Source organism: Copadichromis virginalis, linkage group LG6 (assembly GCF_057382275.1).
Source record: "Copadichromis virginalis isolate Kocher_CV1m ecotype Utaka linkage group LG6, C_Virginalis_male_GT1.1, whole genome shotgun sequence".
NCBI classification, from domain to species: domain Eukaryota; kingdom Metazoa; phylum Chordata; class Actinopteri; order Cichliformes; family Cichlidae; genus Copadichromis; species Copadichromis virginalis.
The window spans coordinates 34,299,054-34,324,948 of NC_140623.1; the positions used below are offsets into that span (position 1 = coordinate 34,299,054).

At 39.6% G+C, this 25,895-nt stretch overlaps 3 protein-coding genes across 5 annotated transcripts; 1 reads left to right on the forward strand and 2 right to left on the reverse strand.

The window, feature by feature from the left end:
* Positions 1-596: 596 nt before the first annotated feature.
* On the reverse strand, positions 597-17,685 carry LOC146708264 (mitochondrial adenyl nucleotide antiporter SLC25A24-like). 3 transcript variants are annotated; one of them, XM_085460065.1, is made up of 12 exons: positions 17,197-17,685; positions 14,379-14,596; positions 9,703-9,826; positions 9,530-9,617; positions 8,002-8,113; positions 7,706-7,864; positions 7,422-7,574; positions 6,011-6,124; positions 5,719-5,886; positions 5,491-5,638; positions 4,294-4,484; positions 597-3,905 (listed from the first exon to the last, which is right to left on the reverse strand). In XM_085460065.1, the coding sequence occupies exons 2-12, from the start codon at positions 14,571-14,573 to the stop codon at positions 3,807-3,809; spliced, it is 1,551 nt and encodes a 516-aa protein (XP_085316191.1). In that variant the 5' UTR covers positions 14,574-14,596; positions 17,197-17,685; the 3' UTR covers positions 597-3,806. The 3 variants fall into 3 exon arrangements, with proteins under 3 accessions (XP_085316191.1, XP_085316193.1, XP_085316192.1); XM_085460067.1 differs by having other exon boundaries at positions 3,839-3,905; positions 4,302-4,484; XM_085460066.1 differs by having other exon boundaries at positions 3,839-4,484.
* A 1,538-nt stretch (positions 17,686-19,223) lies between these two features.
* On the forward strand, positions 19,224-21,753 carry LOC146708265 (regulator of G protein signaling 5). Its single transcript, XM_085460068.1, has 5 exons — positions 19,224-19,438; positions 19,524-19,580; positions 19,669-19,721; positions 21,054-21,217; positions 21,297-21,753. Exons 1-5 carry the CDS (start codon positions 19,395-19,397, stop codon positions 21,462-21,464), a joined length of 486 nt encoding a protein of 161 aa, XP_085316194.1. The 5' UTR covers positions 19,224-19,394; the 3' UTR covers positions 21,465-21,753.
* Positions 21,754-22,285: 532 nt separating this feature from the next.
* lg6h19orf53 (linkage group 6 C19orf53 homolog) lies at positions 22,286-24,383 on the reverse strand. The gene is made up of 3 exons (XM_085460940.1): positions 24,254-24,383; positions 22,927-22,982; positions 22,286-22,832 (listed from the first exon to the last, which is right to left on the reverse strand). The coding sequence occupies exons 1-3, from the start codon at positions 24,339-24,341 to the stop codon at positions 22,686-22,688; spliced, it is 291 nt and encodes a 96-aa protein (XP_085317066.1). The 5' UTR covers positions 24,342-24,383; the 3' UTR covers positions 22,286-22,685.
* Between the last annotated feature and the right edge of the window lie 1,512 nt (positions 24,384-25,895).

A 25,895-nucleotide genomic window follows, 5' to 3' on the forward strand; every position in this document is an offset into this window, starting at 1 on the left:
GGTAAAAAAAAAAAAAAGCAACAGTAACAGACTAAACTCCAAACATACATCTGTCATGACTTTAAAAAATAAAAACTGGATGTACAAGTTTCCATTTTTTTATATCACCAATAATATTTGGCTCAGTGCTAAGTGCCTTAGCAAGATGCACCTCAACCAAACACTTTTGGTAGCCATCAACAAGCTTCTAGTACAATTATTGTTGGATATTTGACCACTCTTCTTGGCAGAATTGGAGTTCATTTAAACTGGTTGGTTTCCTGGCACAGATCCATTTTCAACAGTGTTGAGAACTTTGGGAAGGCCATTCAAGGAGCTTTAGAATAGAATAGATTTTTATTGTCACTGCTACAAGAACAATGACACACAGTTTGGCATCTTTCCATTGTGTGAAATACACAATAACGTAACATTTACACAAGAAAGATATGTATAAGTTATACATACAAATGCATACATACGGATACACCCACCCATACATACATACATACACACACACACACACACACACACACACACACACACACACACACACACACACATATATATATATTATATATATATAACATCCATGAGTCTTGTCAGTGCAGTTAACCTTCAATCAGGTTGGAGGTAGGGCATGTTTGACAGCCTGTGGGTAGAAGCTTCTGTTGAGTCTATTTTTTGCCTTTATGTTTATTGCCTGCTTTATCCATTCCTGCACCAGTTTCGATGTGTGTTTGGGATCAGTGTCCAGTTGAAACACCCAACTGTGTCCAAGTTTGAACTGTGTAGCTATTGATCTGAGTGAAATTGAAGAATTTGGAGGTTTTCCTCTTTCTTCATTATTATCAACTGTTCCCAATTGAACAGTCTTGACTATTAGAAGAACTAAATTATATAAGGTAAGGGCCACAATTCTGATTAAAAAAAAATCCTCATATTGTATTGCAAATTAAGAAAAATCTGACAATTTCAAAGATTTGGAAACATTTAAAAACTCACTCTTCACTGGCGTTCAACAGCTTCTAGACTGCAATGAAGTGCTCTCCTGGATAACCGCAGGAAATTATTTGGAAATTCACAAAATAATTACTTCTCATAGGAAACGGTAAGTACAAACCCCACAAACAATTTTTCATTCATTAAATTTGAATTTAATTGCATAATTACTGTATATCAGGTAAAAATAACAAGGTGGGGTTTACTAGGAGTGTTCTTAAAGTCTGACTTTCATCTTTTAACACACTGTCACCAAATACAAGGAGCATTCAATAAACACAAATTACAAAGTTTATTTAGTTCACTGCTTTCATTTTATTTCTCATTGATACATATTTTGATATTGAGAAAAAATGTTCACTTGCATTAAATACTATTATTGTTTCATGATACAGACAAAGATAAGTCTTAGTATAGTGTTTATGAAAATACTGTACATGGCACTGGCCCATGTGGTAAGAAAGCATTCAAATACCTCTCTGCATAAGAACAGTGACATTACCCATGAGCATTTAGCCAAAGAAGTTATCTGAAACAATCTGTGCTCCTTGATATGGCTTTGGCAGTTCATCTTCTGTAAAACATAAAGTCTTTGGGTGTGCTTTATTCAGTTGTAACTCTTCTAGAAAATGCATGGCAGAGTGCCTCTTCAGTAGTTTTTTTTTTCAATACCTATTGCTTTGCTTTACTAATTGTGGCCCTTTTAAGTCAGGAGTGTACCTCCACCCTACATATTCCACATGTACAAGGACTGATCCCCCAAGCTCAGTTACTGTGTATACTGTTTAAGACATCACCTGTGGTGTACACACAATGGTTGGCAATACTGCAGTGTAGGTGCAATGTGTGCAGGGCTTTTTACTAACTTGATTTCCATGGAGTCCAGAAAACATGAGTATGGTGGCGGGGTGCGGTTTGTGGCGCAGCGGCAGGGGAGGGGTGGGGCAGAGGGTTCCGGGGCAGTGCCAGGGGAGCCTGACTGGCACTGTTGCCAGTCATCAGCTAATCGTGACCTCCCTTATTTACATAGTAGGACGTTGGGACCGGCAGTGTGAAGCAGAGAGAGAAATCAGAGGGACGCAGACGGAGGAAAGGGCACTGTAAAGTGTGACCACTAAATCACTAATTGTGAGAATAAACAGGGTTTGCACAGTTGAAACTGAGAGACTGGAGTTGTGTGGTGTGTTTCCCGTGACCACTGTGTTACAGTTTGTTCAACTTGCATTGAGTGTTTGTGTCTATTGTTTGTGTAATTGTGATTAGCAGAAGTTTCCACTTGCTGGTAAGAAAAGATGTGAAGACAGGTCTGTCTGTCCAAAGGATTGTACAACCGGCTTTGTTCAAGTCAAATGGAACCTTGATGTTACCGCAGGCTCAAGAGGAAGTGTTAACGATGCACCCACAAGGCTGTGAAGAATGTATCCTAAAGACACCACAGGCTACACCAGCCCAGCCAGTTTCAGAGGACTCAGGTGATGTGAGCTTTGTGTCGCTGGGTTGTGTTTTCAGTCAGCTATCTGCACAGTGGCACATCCGTGGCCTTAGGGGCCTTCTATTTGACCTGCATCCCTTTACCCGCCTCTGTATCGTCCTGCAAAGAGTTTAGGTTGAGTGACCCTCATCATTGTGGTCATCAGGTCTGTATCTTAGCAACATTTATCATCTCCTTTCACAGAGGCTGAGGCTTTAGGCCTGGCCTCTGAGTTTCCAGCCACAGCGTTGCCGAAGGCTCTTGGTCAAACAGGGTGGTGTGTTCGTATGACTACATAGTAGTTCAAGCAAAGTTGAAACAGAGAGTTCAATGTGAGACAGGTGGATTCCCTCATCTGCACAGCCCCTGACATTCTCCAGTTTCTACAAGTCCCTGTTAGCTTTGAGGGGACTGATTGCAGCCATGAAAACAACCTTTGCTGGTCGTCATAAACTAGCACCTGTATTGCCTGGTTGCCAAAAGTGCTCGTAGTGTTATGCTGTGCTGTCCTGCCATGGGATTTGGAGGTAATGGTTTTGTGTGCATGCTGGTTGTGGTGTCAGCTGTGAGAACGTCAGACCTTTCAGCACACAGGTAGTGTTGCAGCTGGCTGCCAGATTATGCAGGCGGTGCTTTACACAAAACCTCCATTTCACTTTAAGGCCTTGTTTTCAAGATGTATCTTTTTCAGACTTGTGCTCAGAGATCAGTAGGTGAACTACTCGTTGGTAATAGACCAGACTGCCTGGGAAAACCTGTCACTGGATTGTGGAGGTGACCTACTATTCATTTAAATGGGCAGTCCAGGACCTGCAGAATGCATGTCTTCCCTTTAGGAGTTCTCCCACCTCATGTGCTTTATTGCAGGATGTGTTTCTCACAGAAATTTTTTACAGGAGCCTTTTGGACGAACTTGTCCACTTTTACCAGATTTGACTGCTAAAAGTGACTTAATTGAAAAACACATGCTAGATTCTGTAGCACATGGCTCACATATGGTTGAGAATGATGTTGTTTTTTCACTGTAGCCAAGTGGCTTTCCTTACATTTGCAAGTAGGCGTAGTGCTTGGGAGAGGCAGCTAACCTTTGGTAGCATCTTGGATCAAAACCATGAGCATATGCTTATGTGTAGAAGAACTCTACAATCACACTAGTACTCAGCTGCCATTTTGTGCTACATTTGCTTCGTTTCCTAACTGTGTTTGTTACAGAGTCCTCATATACATGGAAAATGGGTGGAGAGAGAGCCTTGATACATAAGAGAACAGTTAGTTACTTTGTAACCTAGGTTCTCTGACTCTGTAGCCAATCAGTGATGTCTCTTAAAGAGTATCCCCATGGAGATCAGACCCCTTACATGTAAAATATGTGGGACTGGGAGACCCTGTAAGTCTCTCTACTTAGAGAGAATTGAGGAAATTGGATCAGCCATCCATCTTCTCTAAGTACCACCTGGAAGAAAAAAAATAATGTTGTAGCAATATAATATGGTTTTCAAGATCGACTATACCTTTTACCTGTTCTCAGTCAAGTTCATGCAAATCCTCATATGTCCAGGTCACTCCAGCAGCAAAATGTCAGTCTGTTAGCTTTCACACATCTGCTGACATGCATTGCAAAGCAATTACAGATCACATGTCACCCAAATGTCAGAATTTCAAACAGATTACTGTATATATAACATACAGTATATATGTCGATTTCTCTCATCCTTATCTTCAAAATTCAAGACTTACATTCTCTTGTATCATTCAAAAGCCTGTCGACCCATGCACTTCCAACAGCTTGCAGGTAAAAAGCACCACAGTTTCTCCTTTTGCTACCCCTTTCCTTTTCCTACCCTCCTACCCTCTATATCCACTCCAAGGAATATCCTTGTGTATTCATAGACGACATAGGACACGCTCACAGCGGGGATGACTTTGAGCATGTTGGGAGAAATTCCTCGATAAAGTCCAGTGATGCCCTCCTGGCTCAAAATGGTTTGAAGCAATGTCAGCATGGAGACTTTAGGGGCTCCCTTCACTGAAGCTGTTGGGAAAGTAAAGAGATGAGCCACATCAAGATCATTTTAACACAAGGGGCACAATATGGTCTTCATCTGATGGAGCTGAACATGTCAATCCTACATATTTCTGAACTTGTTATAAACACTAAGCAAACTCTGTTGAAAGAAAACTGAGCTAAAGACTCTGGAAAAAAGTTAAGAAATATACCTTGGACTAAGATGTTCTTTGTTTCCTTTTTTTGGTCTACTGTTTAAAAGCCCTCTGGTGGCTCGACATCTTGCTAACAGGCAGTTTATGATTCTGTTTTAAATTTATGTTTTACATTTATGCCATAAGTACACTGTAACCTGATTTGTATCTCCCTGGAAATCTAATGACATAGATGCATAGATGCAACCTGCGACTATTGTGATTGGCCTTTTCAGTACTGTTAATTTTTCCTGTGGATTTCCAAACAAATGGAAATAATTTGTTTCCCTATGACCAGAACAAATAGAAGGGACACAGGACACAGGAAAAAGGACCCAACACTTTATTTCTTTCTATTATGGCCGGGGCAACATATAACTAACTAACCCATAAAAACCCCCACGAAAGCATGAATTCTGCTAAAGAATTCGGCCACTTACGTAGGTTGCATCGTAGGCTTTACATAGATTTACAGCAGAAGGCTAAATTAGCCGTAAGACAGTTATTCGACTAAAGTGCACAACCCCTCAGAACCGTAATTGTCAATAACCAAAGCATATGACAATATTTCTTCGAGACGGCATCAGCTTATATTGTAGTACTTGTCCATTTCAGCTGTATTAGCACAATAAAAACAGTTGCCCTCATTACTTTATGCGATTATGTGCAGTTGATGCTTTGAATGATGCTTTACCATATGTATCGCCTGGAGAGTCACATCAAATCTTATAAATATAAAATTCATATATGAAGGAATTTCTTTGCACACCAGCATGTGTTGAAATTCCTCTCACTTGTCACTTATTTGTAACTGTGAGTACAAGCACGCGTATCCTCACCTTGCGCTTGCATTCGGGTACGGATCAGCGCCAAAGGGTAACTTGCCAGTTGTCCACAAGTGCTGGACACGGCACCACATCCAACCAGCACCGTGACCCCTGGGTCCACTAAACCTCTGTTCCTGTTCAGCCAAGAAAACTTCAGAGTCTGTTGAATAAAAGACATGAAAAGAAGGTCAAGACTAAGGAAAACACAGCGGGAGCTGTAGGTTTTCATGTCTCTCTGACCTCGTAGACAGCCAGATCGATGCCAGCGTAAGGGATAATACCCAGCAAGTTAGGTATATAGCCCTTGTAGAAGGCTGCGACGCCTTCTCTCTGTAGGATCTGTTTGGCACAGTCTGCTATTCCTGAGTATTGACCTGTTTTTCTCAGTGTGAGACGGGTCTTTAACACCTGAGGGGAAGAAGAGAGAAGGAAAAGAAACAGAAGCAGACAAAAGGAGAGAACTTGTTCATTTTCATTAAGTCTATAAAATGTGTTTTCTCAATAATATAAAAATATTCTTTATGTCTGTTACCTCCATTGGATAGATGGCTGTCTGAGCTGTTGCTCCAGCCAAAGAACCGGCAACGAATCTCTCATGTACTTTTAAAGTCCTAGATTCATTACTGCCACGCATCATTTTCTTGATCTGTGCAGAAATACATAATTTTTAAGTTAATAATGTGAAATGGTTGTACAATCAGAGAAGAAAGACAAATTATTTTGGCAATTATTGTTAATGTATCGTTAAAAAGTAAACTGAACAATAAGAATAACATGACTGTCAGCTTTTACATCTGTTTCATGCAAGCTTTGCTTTTAAGATGTCACCAAGCACAAAATGTCCAAGAAATTCAAGCCTTGAGTTGTGAAATTTAAAAAAAAGATGACTGGTAGCTATCAGCAGCTTTCCTCAATATTGGATGCTAGAACAACTAAAACACTTGTAGAAAATCTACCTGGTAAAAAAGCAAAAAACAAAAACTGAAGGCCTGGTAATGGAAACAGCAAGGAAAGAGAGTAATAGAATCGAGAAATAGCACAAAGTGAGCCTCAGATTGGGTCAGTGGTGAGCACTCCAGGATTTGGAGGGTTTGTGGTTCTCAGAATTTCTAGTAGATCAGTAGGTAACGGAAGCTGAATGCCTGTTAGTCTAATACTGGAGTCCCATTGTTTTAGATCAGGTGCAACATTTACAGACCAGTAAAGCCACTGCATAACACCCCGTAAAAACACTTCCTTTCTTTTGAGGCAAAGAAAAAAAATCTTTGCCTTCATAAACAAAAGCAATAATTTTAAATTTAAAATGCAAGAGAATTTCACAAAATCAAATGTTTATTTATTCATATAATTAATGATTAAGGACAGTATAAACAGTATATTTACATCGCAGTTATGAAACAAAATTAGACGTAAAGTTTACACGCAAAACTGGTGCACGAGCGAGGGGAAAGCGTTTATTGTGTATAATAATACACAATGAGGAAGTCAACATTTTGGGTGACATCCTTAATGAGGAAACAACACTGTCATGTTTTAGAATTTAATGAGCATTTTCAGGAAAGCACCTCTCATTAGTTAAATCTTTTTTTTTTTATTTGTACCACAGAAGGTTAAAAACATTGTGACTTTCTGCAGTCTTGTTGCCATGCAACCAGAATACAGTGAAGGAAATAATAGCCTGAGAAGTCCTGCATCTGTTTCTCACTTCCGCGATATCTCGACCAAACTAGCTGCTGCTGGTTTGGATTCATATTCGATACAGAGAGAATAAATAAGAGAATATGTTTATTTTTCACAATGATCTAAATAGATCATTTAGAACGATTTAAATATTTGGACAAAGGAAAATAATAATAATAAGAGAATGATGAATCACGGTAAAGCCTTGAAAGAGTTAGGAGTGTAAGGTGAAAAATTGAATGTGTGTTCATAGTTTTCTCCACCTGTTCGTAAGCTGCAAACTTGATAGCAGTCTCCGGGGCAATTTTTAGGACATTGATTCCATTTCCCCTCCACAGAGACCAGATTCCTCCCTCTTTCACCATCGTCTGAAAATTGCTTAGCACATTCCCTTTAAAATCAGAGGAGCCGTGTACCTGGCAGAGTAAAGCAAGAAAGTCAATATTAAAGCATCAGAGCTCAAAAAAGACTTTTTATACATAAACAGTAACACATGGATGAATTCAGAGTGATCAGAGAGATAAGGCAGTAAGTGCACCAGTCTGACCTGTCGGAAGACTTTGAGCCTGTCTAAAGGGGCCGTTCCAGTCCGGGATACAGATCCGGCTATGGCTCCAGCCATCAGCTGCCGCCAGACAAACCCAGACTTCTTTTCCTCTTCTGAAAATTCATCTGGGACTGTCAGCTGCTCACCGATGTCCACCATCTACTGAAGCCATGCAGGTCAGAAGATGTATAAAAAAAAAAGTAACAAGGAGTGGGGAATAAAAAAATATTTTGAATTCTTAACAGTGGTGTCAAACACACTGCATACTGTATGATAAATTTTGTTTCCGACTTTACCAATGAGCGTTTCCAATGGCACGCCACTTCCTCCATGTTAGTGATAGGGTTAAACAGGAAGTGGTCCCGCCACTCATTCCAGTTAATGGTCATTGTACCATCCTTATCTATACTGTGGAAACACATATAAATAAATATTAAAAAATAGATAAAAAGGTCATAAAATTCATATAAAGAAAAACACCAGAGACTGTACAACAAAGATGGACACAGCCACAGTGACATCACCCTCTGGTTAGAATGTCTGCAGGGTTCAGACACCTTACGTCTGAAACCACAGTAAGTTCATGTAAATCGATAAAAGTTCATCTTATTATTAACTACTACTACTACTATTAGTAGTTCAGCGGCTGCACTTCCTCTATGTCCTGAGGAAGAATAACCTGGACCAGAACCTGCTGCTGGCATTCTACCGCTCCTCAGTGAAGAGTGTGCTCTAGTACTGCCTGGGCGTTTGGTATGCAGGGGTCACAGCTGAGAACAGGAAGGCTTGCCAGAGGGTAATTAACACTGCCCAAAAAATCATTGGCTGCCCTCTGCCACCCCTTGAGGCCATCGCCAGCTCCTCCTGTCTCAGGAAAACCAGGCCCATCACACGTGACCCCTTGCACCCAACCCACCCCCTGTTTGACCTGCTGCCCTCTGGCCAGCGCCTCAGGTCAATCAGGTCTCACACCTCCAGACTCACAAGCAGCTTCCTCCCCTGGGCAATTCAGACTGTCAACAAACACTATACACCCTGCCCACCAATCCTGCCTCCCTAGTCTGAGCCATGGTCGGAGTAACCTTCATCACTATGGACTCTTTTCAGACCAAGTCTTTTCTTTGCACTACTACTGAGCACTTTGCAACTATTTTGTTGTCCAATGTTTCAATCGTTCTCTTATTTTTGGATATTTTTCTCTTGTTTTCTATTTATTCCTGCTGTCTACTATTTATATTTTATCCCAGCAGGACAGTTGGTGTAGAGCACCTACAATTTTGTTGTAAATGTACAATTACAATAAAGGGCTATTCTAATCCATTCTAAAGACTCAGTTTCATTAGTGTGGAGATCTCTTCATATTCACGTTTTCAACTCTCTGAATGTTCTTCAGATCATGTTTTCAATATCCCCTTAAAATAATCCACTGATTCAATCAGTTTAGTTTTTTTAAAATATGAGGCTAAAATCAAGGTTTTATGGATAAAAGACAGCTTTTGTAAATACTACAAATCTCCCTCCTCTCCATCACTGGGCCAGAGTGAGGATTGACTCCAGCAAAAATTGACATTATATCTTCCACAAAACTAAATCTCTAGGTTAGAGAGTAACTAACAAACCTGTAACAATGGGTCACTGTGACTGAGGTGATTGAACAGCTTCTAAAGATTCTCCCCAGTTTGGTTATAGAGCATAGTCAGTGGCTTAATATTGAAAGTGTCACGCTGCTCAACCTATTAGAAATGGTGGCAGGTAGTATTTTTGATGATAGACAGGGATCGTAGGAATTATTAATGCAATATGGATTACTGATTGATAACATACCTTAACAAAATCCTGTTGGCATCCTCCAAGCTAATATTCACACCAATGTTGCGAAGACAGACCTGAATCTCTGTTGCATCTATGCAACCTGCAGATATCCACAAGTCACAGGGGTTGAGTGAGAGACGAGTGAGATAATTACAAAAACTATCATGTTGTGATCTGATACAGACCATCGTTGTTATTGTCCAGGCTGCGAAACATGTCTTTAAGCTGCTTTTCATGGCTACGAAGATACTGAGTGAACTCTTCTAAGTCCAGGACTCCATCACGGTTGGTGTCTCCGGCCTCCACGATCTGACAGCAAGGACGTGATGTAAAACAACATTTGGTCAAGAACAAAAAACAGGTCTTTAAACAAGTGTAATTACACAGTGCTGCTTGGTCCTTAAAAGTATACTTTTACTTTTACTTGAAAGTATCCGGACCAAAAATGGACTTTAGCCTGTCTACACATTACTACAAAGACAGTGTGTTTGTAGTTCTCCACAACAGCATAAGGTTGCTTCAGCTTATCAGAGCACACAGAGCTGAGGTGACCTTGACAGCAAAGAAATATCTCCTCACAAAAGTCCAGCAGCCTCTGGGCTTTACATAAACTTTGCAATCTGTTGGGAAAATATGGCTGATAGGTGTTGTGCAGTCAAGGAAATATGTGTTAAATGAAATGCTTTTCTCCCAAGAAGGATCGGTTCATCTGTTTTAAAAAGTCAAAAAGGCTGTTTTATAAACTAAAACTATTAATTGAACTTTACACATCCAGCTAATAGTTAATTTAAGCTGTGAACAGAATTATTTTTAAGGTATTCACCATACTCGAAGATTTAATGGGCCACTTCAATGTTTATTTCTATTAGTGTAGCTTGCATGATTCACAGTTTACATTTTTTTTTCCATTAGAAGCACATGTAAAGGGTCCAAAAGACGTACACTGAGAATCCCAGCTGCACAAAAACAGCCAAGCAATGACGCGATCAAGACCATTCGGATTTTCCAATATTTCCAGTGTTTGTTAACTTCACTGTCTACTAATATCTCTCGAAACTGTGTCCAAAATTTAGTTTAATAAACAGTTTCTAATGAATGAACTGCAGATAAACAACGCACCGATTTTCCCTTAAATCTGTTAGTGGATATTACCTCCTTAGTGATGCCGGCAACTTTTTCATCTTTAGCCTGTGGCGATGACACCATGTGGATTGTAATCAATCAACGGTTTCATGTAAATGTAAAGGAGTTTTTATCTGAATTTTAATTGATTATAAACAATCATTTATCTGCTGAGTATTTACGTTTGTCAGAACTGACACAGTTCCATATCTTATCAAGTTAAAAAATGATAGACAAATTTGTTGTTTGCAATCTAGAAGTTTTGAAATTTTAGAAAACATAAAAAGAAAAAAGAATGTTTGGACTTTTTCACATACTGTATGACATTTATCTGTGTGCAGCTCCTCAGTCTATAACAAGCCATTTCATTCTGATTGGCTGCCCCTCATGAAGAGAAAACAATAGTCTCTTATGTGTTCACTGTAAGAGCTGTATGACTTACAGTGAACACATTTATGTATGCTGACTTTACCATGACGTTATCATTTGAAATTTTGGCCATGTGTGTTATGAATGTCCACAAAAGGTTTGGATGACTAGTATGCCACTCTGCAACCCTTACTCTCCTTACAGTTACAGCTACACCCCATTTTTCCAAAACTTTGGTGTCCATCTCTGTTTTATGTAGTGGCTCAAATAACAATAAGAATCCCTGTCTAGTTACCTAAAAAGTAACTCTGTCGCAGAAATATTCTTGGAAAAACAGGGGCCAAAACACACTGAAAGTAGAGAGTGAATTACACAGAAGCAGTGATAAATGTTACAGGAGAAAAAGAAACTGGACAATTATCCATGTGTAGAGAGATCAAGCATATGACAGAGCAAAAGGTTACTAATCTCAGCTTACAAAGTCCTGCTCCTTCGACCAAAATAGCATCCCGCTGCCCTTTACATGTGTGCAAAGACAGACACTCACACATTAAATCTTACCCTAACATAAGCCTCAAACTCTGAAATAAACCATATTATGCTTGCAGCCCTCTTAATTCACAAAGAGGAGCAAGGCTCAGCTTACAGTTTTCACACAGTCCAGGCGAGAGAAGAAGCAGAACTAGAAGAACTGATGAGTTCTCTTGGTGACCCAGACACTTTTTACCAAAACAAACACTCAAAGAGAGAAGAGAGACACCGTGTGTGCTTTCTCAATACAAATCCATGCTGTTTATGTTCTCTGCTGCTGCTGCTGCTGCTGCATAAATAGTAAGGATGCAGATAAGATGGAACTAGAAGGTAAAGGGAGAAGGGCAGAGATTTTGCCTTTCCTGGTTGTTTAATGTAAAGAGAAGAGGAAAGATGAATGGGTGCTATTCTTAATGAATAGAAAGTGTGCAGGAAGGTGAAATTTAGACACAGTTTCTCCTTCCCACAAAAACCCATGCATAAGCAGGTTAAACCACTGAGTTAAACAATGACCTTCCAACAGTAGAGCAACAAGTAATGGCAAAAAAGCACTGAAAAGCTGAATTACTGAGGTTTTATCTGAAACCAGCATCTGGTTAAAAATCTTTCTTTACAACTAAACTGACTTGATGTGACCTTTAATGTGAAGTGGCTGCTGGTACTACAGAGTGCCCTCTACTTATGTTTGCCATTTACAGAGACCAGCCCTCATGAGTCCTCTAATGCACCTTGACTTCAATATACAAAAATGGCAAATGGCAAAGCCCAAAAGTAGAAGCCTGCTGGAGGATTTTGGTGGATATATTCTCTCTCGAGTGTGATCTGTTGTAGAGACAGTAGGCCACCTGGGGACCAAAGTTATCATCTAAAACTAAAATTAGATGTGGAAAAACCAAAGAAATAACAAAAGCATAATTGCAGGCTTACAAAACTATCTAAAATAAAAGAAATACAAAGCTGAAATGTCTTCACTTTCATTCTTATCTACTTGTTTAACCCTTTAAGACCTACCATAGAACCAAGTTCGCCAGAGCTTATATTATATTTTTACATGCTGTGGAGCCATTTTTGGGAGCATTTCAAGTTGCTATACATCAATACAACCATTATAGCCCAAACTTTAATAATATGTCTGCATTAGGTGCATTGTAATTACATAAATTGCAAAAAAGTGCAATAAACTACAAAAATATTGAAAATCGTTTTTGTTTTTTTAACATATATTTCTAGTTAGAGAAATTTAAGAGGCTTATCCCTCAAAACTGTAAATACAAAAAAGTTGGACAAACTAGTTTCCCACCACAAGAAATTTATTTTAAGTGTCTTCATAGTTTTATTTTTGAAATACACCAATTTTCATACACTGCAGGAAAAACGAAAATAAATATTATAGTGCAAATATGCAAAATAACAGCATATGCATCAAAATAAACTATTTCCAGCAGTGCAATATGAGTCGTAAGCATCCCAGAAACAACACAGAAAATCATAAACTCAAACATAACTTTTAAAAACACAAGTGTAGGCTCATAAGGCCCCAATCGTAAAAAACTACATTTCCGCAAAATTACATCACTTCCGGTTTCGGGCAGGTCATGGCGGACATGCGACAGTTCACGCTGATGGACGTAGGAAGTGTTACAAACAGCTGATCGGATCGGCAAAGCGTGTTTCTGGAATATTATGTTTTTGTTGCTGCAAGTGCTTTTTATGCAGTTTTTGCAAAGCTATATGTGGAAGGAAACTGTGACCGAGGACAAGCTGATGGCATAAGATGTAAGTACAACTCCTCTGGTTTCATATGCAAAAAAAATTATTGCGCTAGCTTACGTGGTTGCAGTGCTACCGGGATTTAAAAATAGTTACGCAAAATGGAGCGTGCCCGCTCCGACCGGCTTTAAAGGGTTAAAATCTTCGCTATAACCACCCTGAATAAATGTATTGCACGCTCAGTCATAAAGGTAAGGAAAGTTGAGTTCCCAGAACGTTGATCCTGTTTACCTGGACATTGCATTTCTCAACGTCCAGGTAAACAGAATCAACTTTCTGGGAACTCAACTTTCCTTTTTCCAGGATTCAGCTGGGTGGAAATGTGTAATGAGACTGGGAAGACAATAGGACTCTCCCACTCTGCTAGGAACCATTTTGAGCTTAAATTATGCTTCAGCGGGAAATCTGCTTCATAATTTATGATGTAACTGGAAACTCCTTTTAACCCTACGGTGTAACATTCCACGTAATCTGATGTGCACCTCCCAAGAAATGTAGCTACATTTAGGGTCAACGCAGCTCGCAAAGACTGAATGACGTGGAAGGTTGAAGTGTAGAGTCGTTTATCAAAATGGCCCACTATTTGTGTGCATGTTAGGTAACAAGATTTTTAAAGAGCATAGAGCAGATAAGGAATGATTTATTGACTGTTTAATGGTAAAACTGTGTCAGATGGTAAATGGACTGGTTCTTATATAGTGCTTTTCTGTTTTATCTGAGCACTCAAAGCACTTTAGACAACTTGCACATTCACACAAGCACTTTTTTCTAAGCGCTTACTATCTAACATTCACAGAAATTCATACTCCCATGGATGCATCGAAGAGCAACATGGGATTAACGTCTTGCTCAAGGATATTTGGCTTGCAGACTGGAGCAGACTGGGATCAAACCGCAAACCTTCCAGTTAGTAGGTGACCTGCTCTACCACCTGAGCTACAGCCACCCAGACGGCTAGCTCCTAAAGACCAAAACAGTCTGATCACTGACATTGGGAGGTGTCTAATGTGAAAATGTAGAAAATGAACCCATTTGTAATGCACAGTATCACTGTATGCTGCTGTATTACCTTCTCTACTGAGCCTTTGGAAAGCCCCTGGTCTGCCAGCCCTCTCCGCAGTTCAAGGATGTCAATGTGTCCATCTTTGTTGATGTCCAGCTGTTCAAAGAGTTCAGCCCAGCGCTGCTCCCGCTCCTCGTCTGGACTAGAGGATTCACTCTCCTGGCAGTGCACCCAGGGGAACCAAGTCCGCTGGGGTCCCATGACTGGTCACCAGTCAGAGTTAGCTGATAAGATACAGGGGCACCAGTTCAGTATCCACAGCCTGACACAGAACAGTATGTCTGTTTATCTGTGAATACCTCAAACTTTCATTTGTACAACAAACTATTCAGTTATCAAAATTAAGTTTTGTTAATGAGAGCATTGCAACCCATTAGGGTCAGTAAACTGAAGCTTATGGGCTGCAAAGAAAGAGACCAAAAACAATCGAGAAAATTATTAAAACTGACTGCAAACAGTTGTTATCTGGTTGGCGGGTTTTGCAGAGGCAGCAAATGTAATATTAAGCAGAAACAGGGGCACAGCGCAGGACCCTGGACCCCAATCATAACCAGTCTCTGTGGGCCCCCTTTCTTTCTTGATCTGTATCTTTCAGTGTAGCTAATAATTAACTGTTCATATTCTGCATTTGATTAAAAAAAAACAAAAAACAAAACTATGATATGTCCAATAGTCTGCCCACCTTAAAATCTCCCCATGTTTGGATCCTCATCTCATAACATACTGTAGCCTGTATAAGCCTCTTAACCTTCTTACAGCCTAACACTGTTTTCAGCCTGTTTAGTGCTAAGGTACATTAGAGGTCTACCCAGATCACTGAGACACACTAGAAGTTGTAACAATGTGAGTATCCTGATAATTGTGAAAGTTTAAATAAGTCTCCCAGCTTCCGCTAAGGAGCTCTTTTGGAAGAAAGCGAAAATACCTTGTGTGGGGCCAGTGACTGTAATAAAGGGGGGCCTCATGTCCTTGCAGTGATTGGTCTGTTGAATAGACGTGGTAGTGGTGGAGCTTCTGTGATTAGTCACACCAGAGGGCGTTTCCACATAGTGAGAAATAACTACAATTACAGTCCTTTGGTTGTGTAGGCTGAATAACAGAATAATGAAATCCATTCAATTTAATGATATATGTGATAAAATAATATATAACAGCCACTTTCTGTTGGTATTTATTTCACGTTTAAAGCAGAAGTTAAATATATCATATAAGGAAGTCTACTGTTTTTGCAGATATATATCGGGTGGTTTTGGAACATATGACAATCTTTGTGGGTGTACAAAGAGGTGCTGGTGTACAGCAAACCGCAAAAGCTGAATAAACGCACCCATAAAAGTGTCTACATAATTTTCTTTTTTAAATAAGAAGCAGTGTCACTGTGGTATTTTAAAAATGCTGTTTCATCAGCCTGAAAATCTCACTGTCTAATTGCTGAGAGTCACTGGTCCAGCATATCACGAAGACACTTGGCATTAGTGTGGCTAAGCTTTCAGTTGAAACTATTCTGGATAGAAATGATTGTTTGGAATAACTCTGGAGTTGCCGTGATGTGACCTCAGTTTGTGTTACATTTTGCAGATCATTTGGAGAGGGGCCTGGGGCTGCTTCACTCACTCTGACTGTTTCTGAAATGAAAGGCCATGTGTTTCATACTGTTGGTTGTAAGTTGTACTGGGTCATTTTGGTAGATGTCACATCTGAAACTGGCTCACTGTCTTTAACAATTGCTAAACCATCCTAAGCCTGTTATCTGTGCTCTGCTAACCTTTGTTAACAGCTGACTCCCCTCACTTTGCCTTCCCTCCTTTGTTGATTCATGCCATTAGCTGTCACTTAGATACAATAAATTAGTGGTGTAAAAGCGAGGCCAAGGAGGTCAGCTTCATTTGTATAAGGTGAATGTAGCACCTCTACACCTCTAGTATAGCCTCCACTATTTTTGAGAAATCAAAATTCAGTCACCAAGCTGATGCATTCAGGCAATTTAACTATGACTAATTTACTTACGGATGAAACACAGCAAAGGAAAAACAAACATTTCATTCCAAGCTAGAAAAGGCTCCTCCTGCCACCGAAGAGCTTTAACCCAAAACTAGATGCCCCTGAGCAGAGATAACATGAGGAGGAAGCTTCAGATGTAAACTCATATTTTGCAGTTTTAAACCTCAAATTTATTTATTTTGTGTGTGTGTGTGTGTGTGTGTGTGTGTGTGTGTGTGTGTGTGTGTGTGTGTGTGTGTGCATTGTATCTGTTGATAACAGGCAGCCGTCACAGTTTTGTTTACAAAGCCTTGATGATAGGTAGAGATTACATCTGGCAGGGTTAAACTGGGTGTACTGTAGCTGTTACATAGTGTTCCTGTTATAAAACACCATTTGAAATGAATAGAGTTGAACGCTATTATTCATAGTGGATGTGTAGTCGATTCAGAGTGTGTATTGTAGTTGAGTTTGCAGCACAGGACGTAGTGTGAGTTGTGTAAGGCGCTGTTACTGTGCCCACCCTGTTAATCTGATAGGCTACGATTAGCCTATTTTGAAAAATGAATGCAAGCAGCAGGGCATGTGGGCATCGAGTGGAACGTTTACTAAATTTGTAACCTAATACTGATGTGTTCGAACACTCTCCAGTAACTGAGTTACTGGTTATTACCGGTAAACTGGGAATGCCATGAAATACCCCGGCTCACATGTTCATCCACATACACAACAGCATTTTATCCTTTAAATACATGACAACACCTTTCACTTGATCCTCACAGCGTTACGCACGCTGTTACGGTCTAATTATAACATCTACGAGACCATTTTGAGGCGCACTCACAGTGTGTTTATCTGCAGACCGACTCGCCGCCCATGCTCGGGCGGATGCGGAGGATCAGGACGCAGGAGAAACCGGCAGGTCCGCTCAATCCTAAAACAGCACTGGAAACCACACAAGCGGGCTCCCCTTGGCTTCAGCGGGTCTCCGTGTTCTGCGGCGCTTGGCGCTGCGTCTTGCAGATTTCTCAGACACTCTTGTTGAGGAAGCAGGAAGCGACCGAAACACGCAGTCGTCCTCCTGCTGCTGCTGCTGAAGCCTTCTGGTGGAGAAGTGTCCGATCCGTGTGTGTCCGCAGTGTACTCAGTGTGAAGCCGGCAATTTATTTTGCGTCAATAAAAAGAATTATTAATTGTTTACGACAAGGACTTCTCACATGACATCAGCTAGAGCCCCTGGGCCAGATTCTAAATAAATACTAAGATCATCAGTCCATGGTTCCCTAATGCTTATAACAGGCTAATACATTTAGGTCCATAAGTATTTGGACAGTGACAGTGTTCTTAGTTTTGCCTCTGTTCACCACCACAGTGGCCTTTCAAACAGCCATGCTGTAATTAAAGTACAAATTCCTTATATTTAAAGTTATGTTAATTTGTCCCTTTACTATTGAGCAATATGATTAAAAATGGCGGCACTTCCTAAACAGTTAATGCAGTACTTTTGTGAAATCCCTTGACTTAAAGCTGAAAGCCTGCACAGAATTGTATATCACTGAAAAACATTCTGCTAAATGAGCTTCTTTACCTTCAATGTACTTTGCGAACGGTTTTTAAAGGCTGGACACTTTCGTGCATGCTGGATTTTAACTATACTAGTTTGACTTTTTAAAAATACTTTGAGTATTCACGTGTATAACCACTCTCTGTTTATTTTAACACAGTATATTACCTAAAATTGTTCAAGGTATTTCAACAATTCCGCTGTTGGGCACAAGGTGTCCCCTTCTTCGTTATTTTCAGTGTGTTTGGAGGTTTCAAGTTTCCAAATCACACGTGACTGGCTTCCACACTAGTTATGTCACAAAATTCCTGCTTCTTCCCTGCAGCTCTTGAAGATGAGCACGGAGATTTTATAACCTATCACAGCTGGCAAAAGCATAAGGTCGAAGGAAAAAAAGGAATCACTAACATGTAGAGAGGATATTCGTGCATGTTCAAGTCATTAATTTAAACAGTGAAGATAACCGAATGCACTGATATGTATTCATAAATGATATTTCTCTCCAGGTGAGACAGGAACATCAATGAACAAGAACACAGCTGGGGATCTTTCTGAGTATCTCAGATAATTTGGGATTTTCCTCACAGCGTCTAATGAAACACCAGTATTTAAAAATTAGTTGACTCATGTGTGCAAATGTTTAACCAACCAGTGTCATCTTTTCATTCAGGAGGAGCACGACATAATCTGCAGGCCTCCCATACGTCACATTATTCAAACAATGGAAGTTATGATTCAACAGAAGCATTTTTGTCTCTATGTGTCTCTGATTTGATTTTTACAAATTTACAGTAATATGGAGTCGATCAGAATTTGGCACAAAGTTTTAGCTCTCTTTTTAACATTATTTGCAGTGACATACAGATGAGCACTGTCTGCAGAGAGCCACATAAGAGGGTTATAAAACAGCCAACTAACAAATTAGAAATGGAGAAGAAAAGCTGAACCTTATTTAATGATTTTGCCAGATGTTCCTCTAATTTTGTCCACCAGCTTGTCCATCATCATCTCCGGCCTGCAGATCTCAGACATTCTCCAGCGATGAGTGGTTGTGCCTGTCCACCTGCTCCTCCCTCATCACTTTATTCTTCTGTGATATAACTCTGCAGCCCACTCTGTGTTTCGTTTATGACACACTTTTAAGATGACAGGTGTACCCTGACCACTCATGTACACTCACACATGTGATTTTCCTACTATTATATTATATATTGACTGTGTTTGTATCTCTTGTTGACAGGACTACATGGCCTTTGAGCACGTATACAGCCTCTCATTCAACGGTTTTAATCTCTATTCACTTCCCATCTCCACACCTGCTGTTCTAATCGAAGCAGATTGACAGATCAGATAGCACACGGGCGGACTGCTGTATATAAGAGCAGCACGCTTTAGTCCAGGAGACTGGCTCGGAATAATTCTTCAAATACAGCTCGGTTAATTTTCCCTTTGCAGATCATTTAATACTAGCAGCTTCAATGTGTAGGGGGCTCTCCTACCTGCCTTCCTCATGTCTGGAGAAGTACGTGTTTATTTTTGATATTATGTTTTACATTAATAAATGAAACCCTGAGTTTGTTTTACATCTTCTTTTGTCTGTGTTTCAGGGCAAAAGAGATGCGGGTGAAGCTAAGCCACCTGGCTGAGACCCACCACAAGAACAAGTAAGTTCACTGAAACCCGTATTTTGAATAAGGAGTAAATCAGAGGAGCTGAAGCTACATTTCTGACTCCCTGTGCCCCTTTTATCAGGACTCAGGACGGAAGAATTCTGCAAGACTTGGAAACGCTGCTGAACAGCAAAAGTAAGATTCACTTTATTTTGCTTCTGAAGTCAGTCACCACTTTAATATTCAAACATGAAAAACAGCTCAATGTTACTGGAGGGTGAGGAGATTTGACCTTTTTCTGGTTAATTCTAGCACATCTTTACTGAGAAAGGTTAATCAGTCGTTTGCACAGGCAGCAAAGTGCTTTTATTTTGTACATAAGAACGCACACTGATATTTCAGCTAAAAATCTGAAGACATTAGGCATTATTATCACTAACATATAGTGTTCTTCCTTTTTAAAAATGTGACATGGTAATGTTTATTCAGGGTGCATCCTAACTGAACTGCTTTTTACTTTTTACTGAGTTAATTCTTATAATTAATTAATTGTAAAGTAAAAGTACCTTTACTTTTATACATCTATATCTCCTGTATTCTTAATACTCTAGATAGATGGTGAAAACCATCATATTACTGTTGGCTAATTTATTTTTTAGTGTTGCTAATGCTAACTTACTATTTAAAACAGTATGTATCAAAGGAAAGGCAGTCAGCTGTGTTTGACAACTGCATATTTTGTACTATTTAAGCCTCAATAAGGAGAATTAAGGTGAAATAACTGTTACGGATTCAAATATTGGGGATGGATACAAGAGGAAAAACCACAATAACCACACTGGTCCGGCCGGGTTGAGTCAAACGATGATTTTAATGATCACACGCGTGGGAGATGGACACCGTACGCAGACAGCATCAGATCTCAAAATGGTGGAGCATTGATCAAACTCTTATAGCCTCTAGTGGCCCCCACCTAATCATAAAAGCCTAAACATTCACATGCTTTCTCTCACACGGCGCCTAAGCTATGACCTTGGCTCCCTGTTTATCTGCTCCTGCTGAGATGGGGCAGAAAACTCCAGCTTGTTCCGTTCTCTTCTAATCAGACAAATAAGGCGATGACTTTCTGCGAACAGTATTTCTTATAACTCAGCAGTATAATGCATCATAAAACAATATCATTCATTCACAATAAATCAGCAGTCTAATGTAATGCAAATCAGTTTAACAAATGCAATAGTTATCACCTTCTTCTAATTCAGGAGAATAATGCAAACTAAAACTACATAATAATTCACAATCTTTAATTAAGGGTCTAACATGGCATAAAATAATATTATAATCTCACATAACTCAATGTTAATTCCAGTGGCACAGTTTATCATAGGAACTGTGTAAAAATGGCTTTTAGAACAGTATTTTTGAATTTTTGTAACCAAGTAAAAACATGAAAAGCTCAGATGTTTAGCTGAAATTTGTGTCAAACCTGAACCGTTCTTCTAGCTCTTCTTTTCTTCTTCCTCTCAGGTGGTTTGCAGGCCTTTCGGGCGTTCCTGCGCTCCGAGTTCAGTGAGGAGAACCTTCAGTTCTGGCTGGCTTGCAAGGATTACAGGGTTTCCCCTTCAAACCTGCAGAAGAACAAGGCCTGCAGCATCTACAGCCAGTTTATCAACCCTGACGCTCCACAGGAGGTTGGTAGAGAGGAGCACACATCACTAAACAGCAAATGATGAAGAACAAAACTTATTTAAATAACTTTTCCCTCGTTAGGTAAACCTGGATGCTGAGACCCGGGAGGCTCTGCTGAGTGTGATGGACTCTCCATGTCCCAACACATTCAACAAAGCACAGCAGAGGATCTACAGTCTGATGGCCAAGGACTCCTTCCCTCGTTTCCTGCGCTCACATCACTGCATGGAGGCCGTTAAGGCTTTTTAAACATGCTCAGATTAGTACTAGACCTGCTTTAGAAATAAGTGCTGGTGAATCTGTACTGCTTCACTTGTTGATTGTATTTTAGCAATTAATCTAACATATGTGATCATGTTAACCATAAGGTAGTGCTGTCCTTATATGCACAGTATACTATCAGTAAGCTTTAAGTCTGACGTTGTAACCTCATAATTATCAAACTTAAATGTAGATGTTGCACCTCTGCATGGCTACAAATTAAATCCAGCAAAAGGATTTAAATAAATACCTCATAACAGAGAACTCTTGTACCTTCTCTGCGGTCTTCCTCAGAATCCTTTGTCCATCCCTCCTCTGCACACGTCTAAACCATTTCAGCCTTGCCTGTCTAACTTTGTCTCCAATCACTACAACGCATGTGCTTACGTTAGAAAAGCACCAGTAAACTTGCAACCATGTCCGATCATGCAGCTATTGTCAGCATGGCTGGAGTCTGACTGAGCCGAGGCATTTAAAAATGATTTTGCTGCTTTTATTTAACCTGTTTATATTTTCACTGTGATTTGGAAAAGGGTGTGGGGACCTGCCAATCATATTTAGTTGTCAGCGTGAGCAGGGCAGATTCTGTTATCCTTGTAAAATTCTTATACTCCTTACAAAGCATGGACCAAGTACCATCAAAGGAAAGAAAACAAGTGACACCCAAAAAATTTTCATATTTAAAAAAAAAAAAAAATTATATATATATATATATATATATATATATATATATATATATATATATAGTTTCATAGTTATTGACAGTGCAGTGTGTAAACATTCTCACAACAGATTAGAGAGAGGCAGTGAACTGATCATCTTTAGTTTTATAAAGCAAGCTGACAAAACACTTTATCAACACAAAAGATTAAATAAATCAAGCCCATTTATACATTTTACAATACAATTTTTCTGTACAGTGATAACTACAGAATAATCTGACAGAGTACCAAAAATCTGTCTCCTTTGTCGATTTTATCTTTGCAGGAAAAGATAAAATCCTGTGACAGCCTGATGTAACCTGTCCAGTGAGTGTAATCGCTAAATGTTTTGGATTAACTTCTTAAAAACATGGAAGTCAGCTTGCAGTCAAAAAAACAAAACAAAGCAGGACATGTAACATTTGATATTAATTGCAACCCATTCAAACTTCATTTTAATCAATTTGTAATATAAAACCAGAAGACTCAGGTCTCGAGCGAGCTGGTTTTATTTGGAGCTGGTTCCAGGACGGGCTGCTCCAGGGTTTCCTTTAGCCTCGGGAGTTTTAATCACACTCAGCGGCTTGTGGAGGGAGGAGCTGGCCTTCTGGGTCACCTCCTGCTCAATCTTGTTCCTGATGGCAACCTCTAGACCCTTCAGCAGAGTTGGAGACAAGTTAAAGCGGGTCAAGCTCAGACCTGTACTCACTGTTAAATTCCTCTGATTTCCTGTCACTTGTCCTCCTCACCTTCTTCAGCTTCTGCTGCTGAACCACTTGAGCCTTCTTCGGTGCTATGATCCTCCCTTTGTAACAGAAAGTGTCACAAACATCAACTTTCCTTTTTCAGATACTCTGAAGGTTTGTCCATCAGATGGAGCTCAAGTGCTTTTTGGTATACCCTGCAAAAACTACAGTCTGTATATGAAAGATGGATGTAGCCACCATGACATCACAGCGGTTAATGAATTTAGTGAATTTTGAGCTGAATGTTTGTTATCACCATCTTTTGAAATCATTTGTGACATGTGTTCACTCACGTGTCATTCAAAAGGCCGGCAAGCTTACAGCATACTGTGTTTTATCTTCATTTGTGACTCTAATTGAGGTCATATTTTAAAATGTTCATTATGTATTAGTTAAGACTTTAATAAAGACACGTCAGAAAACAGCTTAAGCATTCCTCAGAAAGTTCACTTTAAGTTGCTCCTCATGGCTTACAGTTTTCCTTGATATCAAATTTAAGTCTGTAAGTTTACACTTCTCTCGCTCCCAAGTGCTGACATTTTGTCACATTTTCATAAAAAAAACAGGAAACTTGGGAGACTTTTTTTTAACAATATTAATTCTGATTGGATCACATCCAAACTTGTCCCGCCTTTCTGCACAAGTTCATCAGTTCTGAGTTTCTGTGACAACTAAATACTCCTTAAGACACACATATTTCCGAGTTATGCCTTCCTGCAGCCGTTTCTTTTATATATATGTATATAAATATATGTGTGTGTGCGTGCATATCTATCGATCGATATCGATCGATATCTATCTATCGATATCTATCTATCTAGATAGATATGTTAATGTGATGTGCACTACTCTCTTTTTTCACTGTTCTATATATCAGTACTTGCACTGTGTACTTTGCACCTGTGGCATTTTAACTATGCTGTTTATTTATTGTAGACTGTACTATTTCTATTCTTTATTCTGCTGCTGTAACACAATCATTTCCCTTGTGGCATCAATACCGTATCCATCTGTCACTAGCTTGCTTACAAAGGCATGAAGCTAATTTGATGTTTCTGTTTTACTCTCGACCCCCTTATTTTTTTTTATTTGTACTTATTTATTTTTTGTGTGCTTTTGAAAGGCTTTAGTGGGTTACTGGTTTCATTGCTGTTTAAATATCCGTGCTGGACAGACTGTCCACATGTTTGAGGTAAATAATCTGAAACGTGCTCAGCTGTTTACAGGCGGGGCACATGGTGGAGCTGCTGACCGACTAAAAATACTTCACACGTTATTGTTAATATTTTTAATCATCGGGCTTCATAAGGGAAAGAAATCAGAGCCATACCTCCTTTCTTCGGGCCTTTCTGTTTGCTCTGTTGTTGTTTTTTGGATCCTGGACGCTGAGCTTTAAACTTCTGCGAACCCTGAGCCATTTTTGCTTCCTCCGTTTTTTTCTTCTTTGCATAAAAAGGTGCTTTATAGCCTTCTTTTTGTCATTAGCGCCACCTGCTGGTTAATCAGCTTACAGCTGTTTAGTACAGCCTTGGAAATGAAGTTCAGCGCTGCATTAGAATCACACGAACACTTTCATAAACTTAAGTCTAAACCTACTTTGTCCCTTTTAAACTTAATTTACTTGATATTCAAGTATCTTCTTGCAAATAAGATAAGTATAACTTTGTTTATCCCGAGGGAAATTCTTTTGTCATATGATATGCTCAAAGCAGCAGGAGAGACAGAGGAACAGATGAATAAGATATACAATAAGAATAGCAGTATACAGTATTATACAGTAAGATAGAGTTATTTGATACTATATTTTGCACTAACAAAGTAACAATATAACTATATCCTGGAGAATAAATAACTTAACTATCAGTGCAGGCGATTCTAGAAGGTGACATAGTGTTGTGCAATTGAATAAAGGGAGTAGCAGCGTATGATGGGGAGATGAAACAAATATTCAATAAGGTACTGTTGGGTGATATTGCACGGTCTGAAAAGGAACAGAATAACATTGGTATTAGTCTTAGGAAAATCACCTACAGAGTGAGGAAGAGCTGTACAGTCTTATTGCCACCGGTACAAAGGATTTACTGTGGCGATCAGTTCTGCATTTCGGGGCGATGAGTCTTTTGCTGCATTTTGCAAATGACTGCACAGTCTGTGCTGTCCGGCTCGCAGTGACAAAGCTGTAGAGCAACTTAAACCTTGATTCAGGTGGATTCCTATGTAATAATGTGATATTTTCATTGTAACCTTTAACAACGCTTTAATTCAGCTTTTAGAAAATATGTGGCCATTTGTGCTTACCTTAATTTAAGCGATTCCATGACCAACCATTTCTTCTTTTTAAATCACTCCTTAGTGGTTTTGTGTCATTAGCATTGTTATCCTTTTTAAAGGTCCAGTACTTTAGGGACAGGTGGAACCAGTCTTATTTCACACCTCTGACATCTGCTATCGCTATTCCAAGTTCAAAAGAGTCCTTGAAGCCATAAACGGTAGTGGATGAATAAACCTAGCACAAAAACTAAGGATATTTGTGTTTTGTTGATGATTTCTTTGTTGAGGCAGAAGGGACCAACACAACCACAGTGACTGACTTGTGACAAATGCTGGTTGAACAGCGTGTGGCTCATCCACTTATTCCATTTCAAGGTTGTGGTGGAGATGGAGCTTATCCCAGGTGACACTGTGAGGGGAAAAAAAGGTAGCACATACTGGACAGGTTGCCAGGCCCTCACAGCTAACACAAAGAAAAGAGAGCCATAGTCTGTTCAGTCCACATCTACAGACTGTTTAGAATCACCAGTTAACTTAAACACTTGAAGGAAGCGTTTAAGTTAACTTGAGTTTGAACATAGACGTCTTGCTGTGAGGTGGAATTGTTAACTCCTGTCCCTCTAGGACTGCCATCCCAGCAATTTTATCCCATGTCCCCCAGTCTGCCAAATTTCACAGAACAATCTGCAGAACAATCCTGC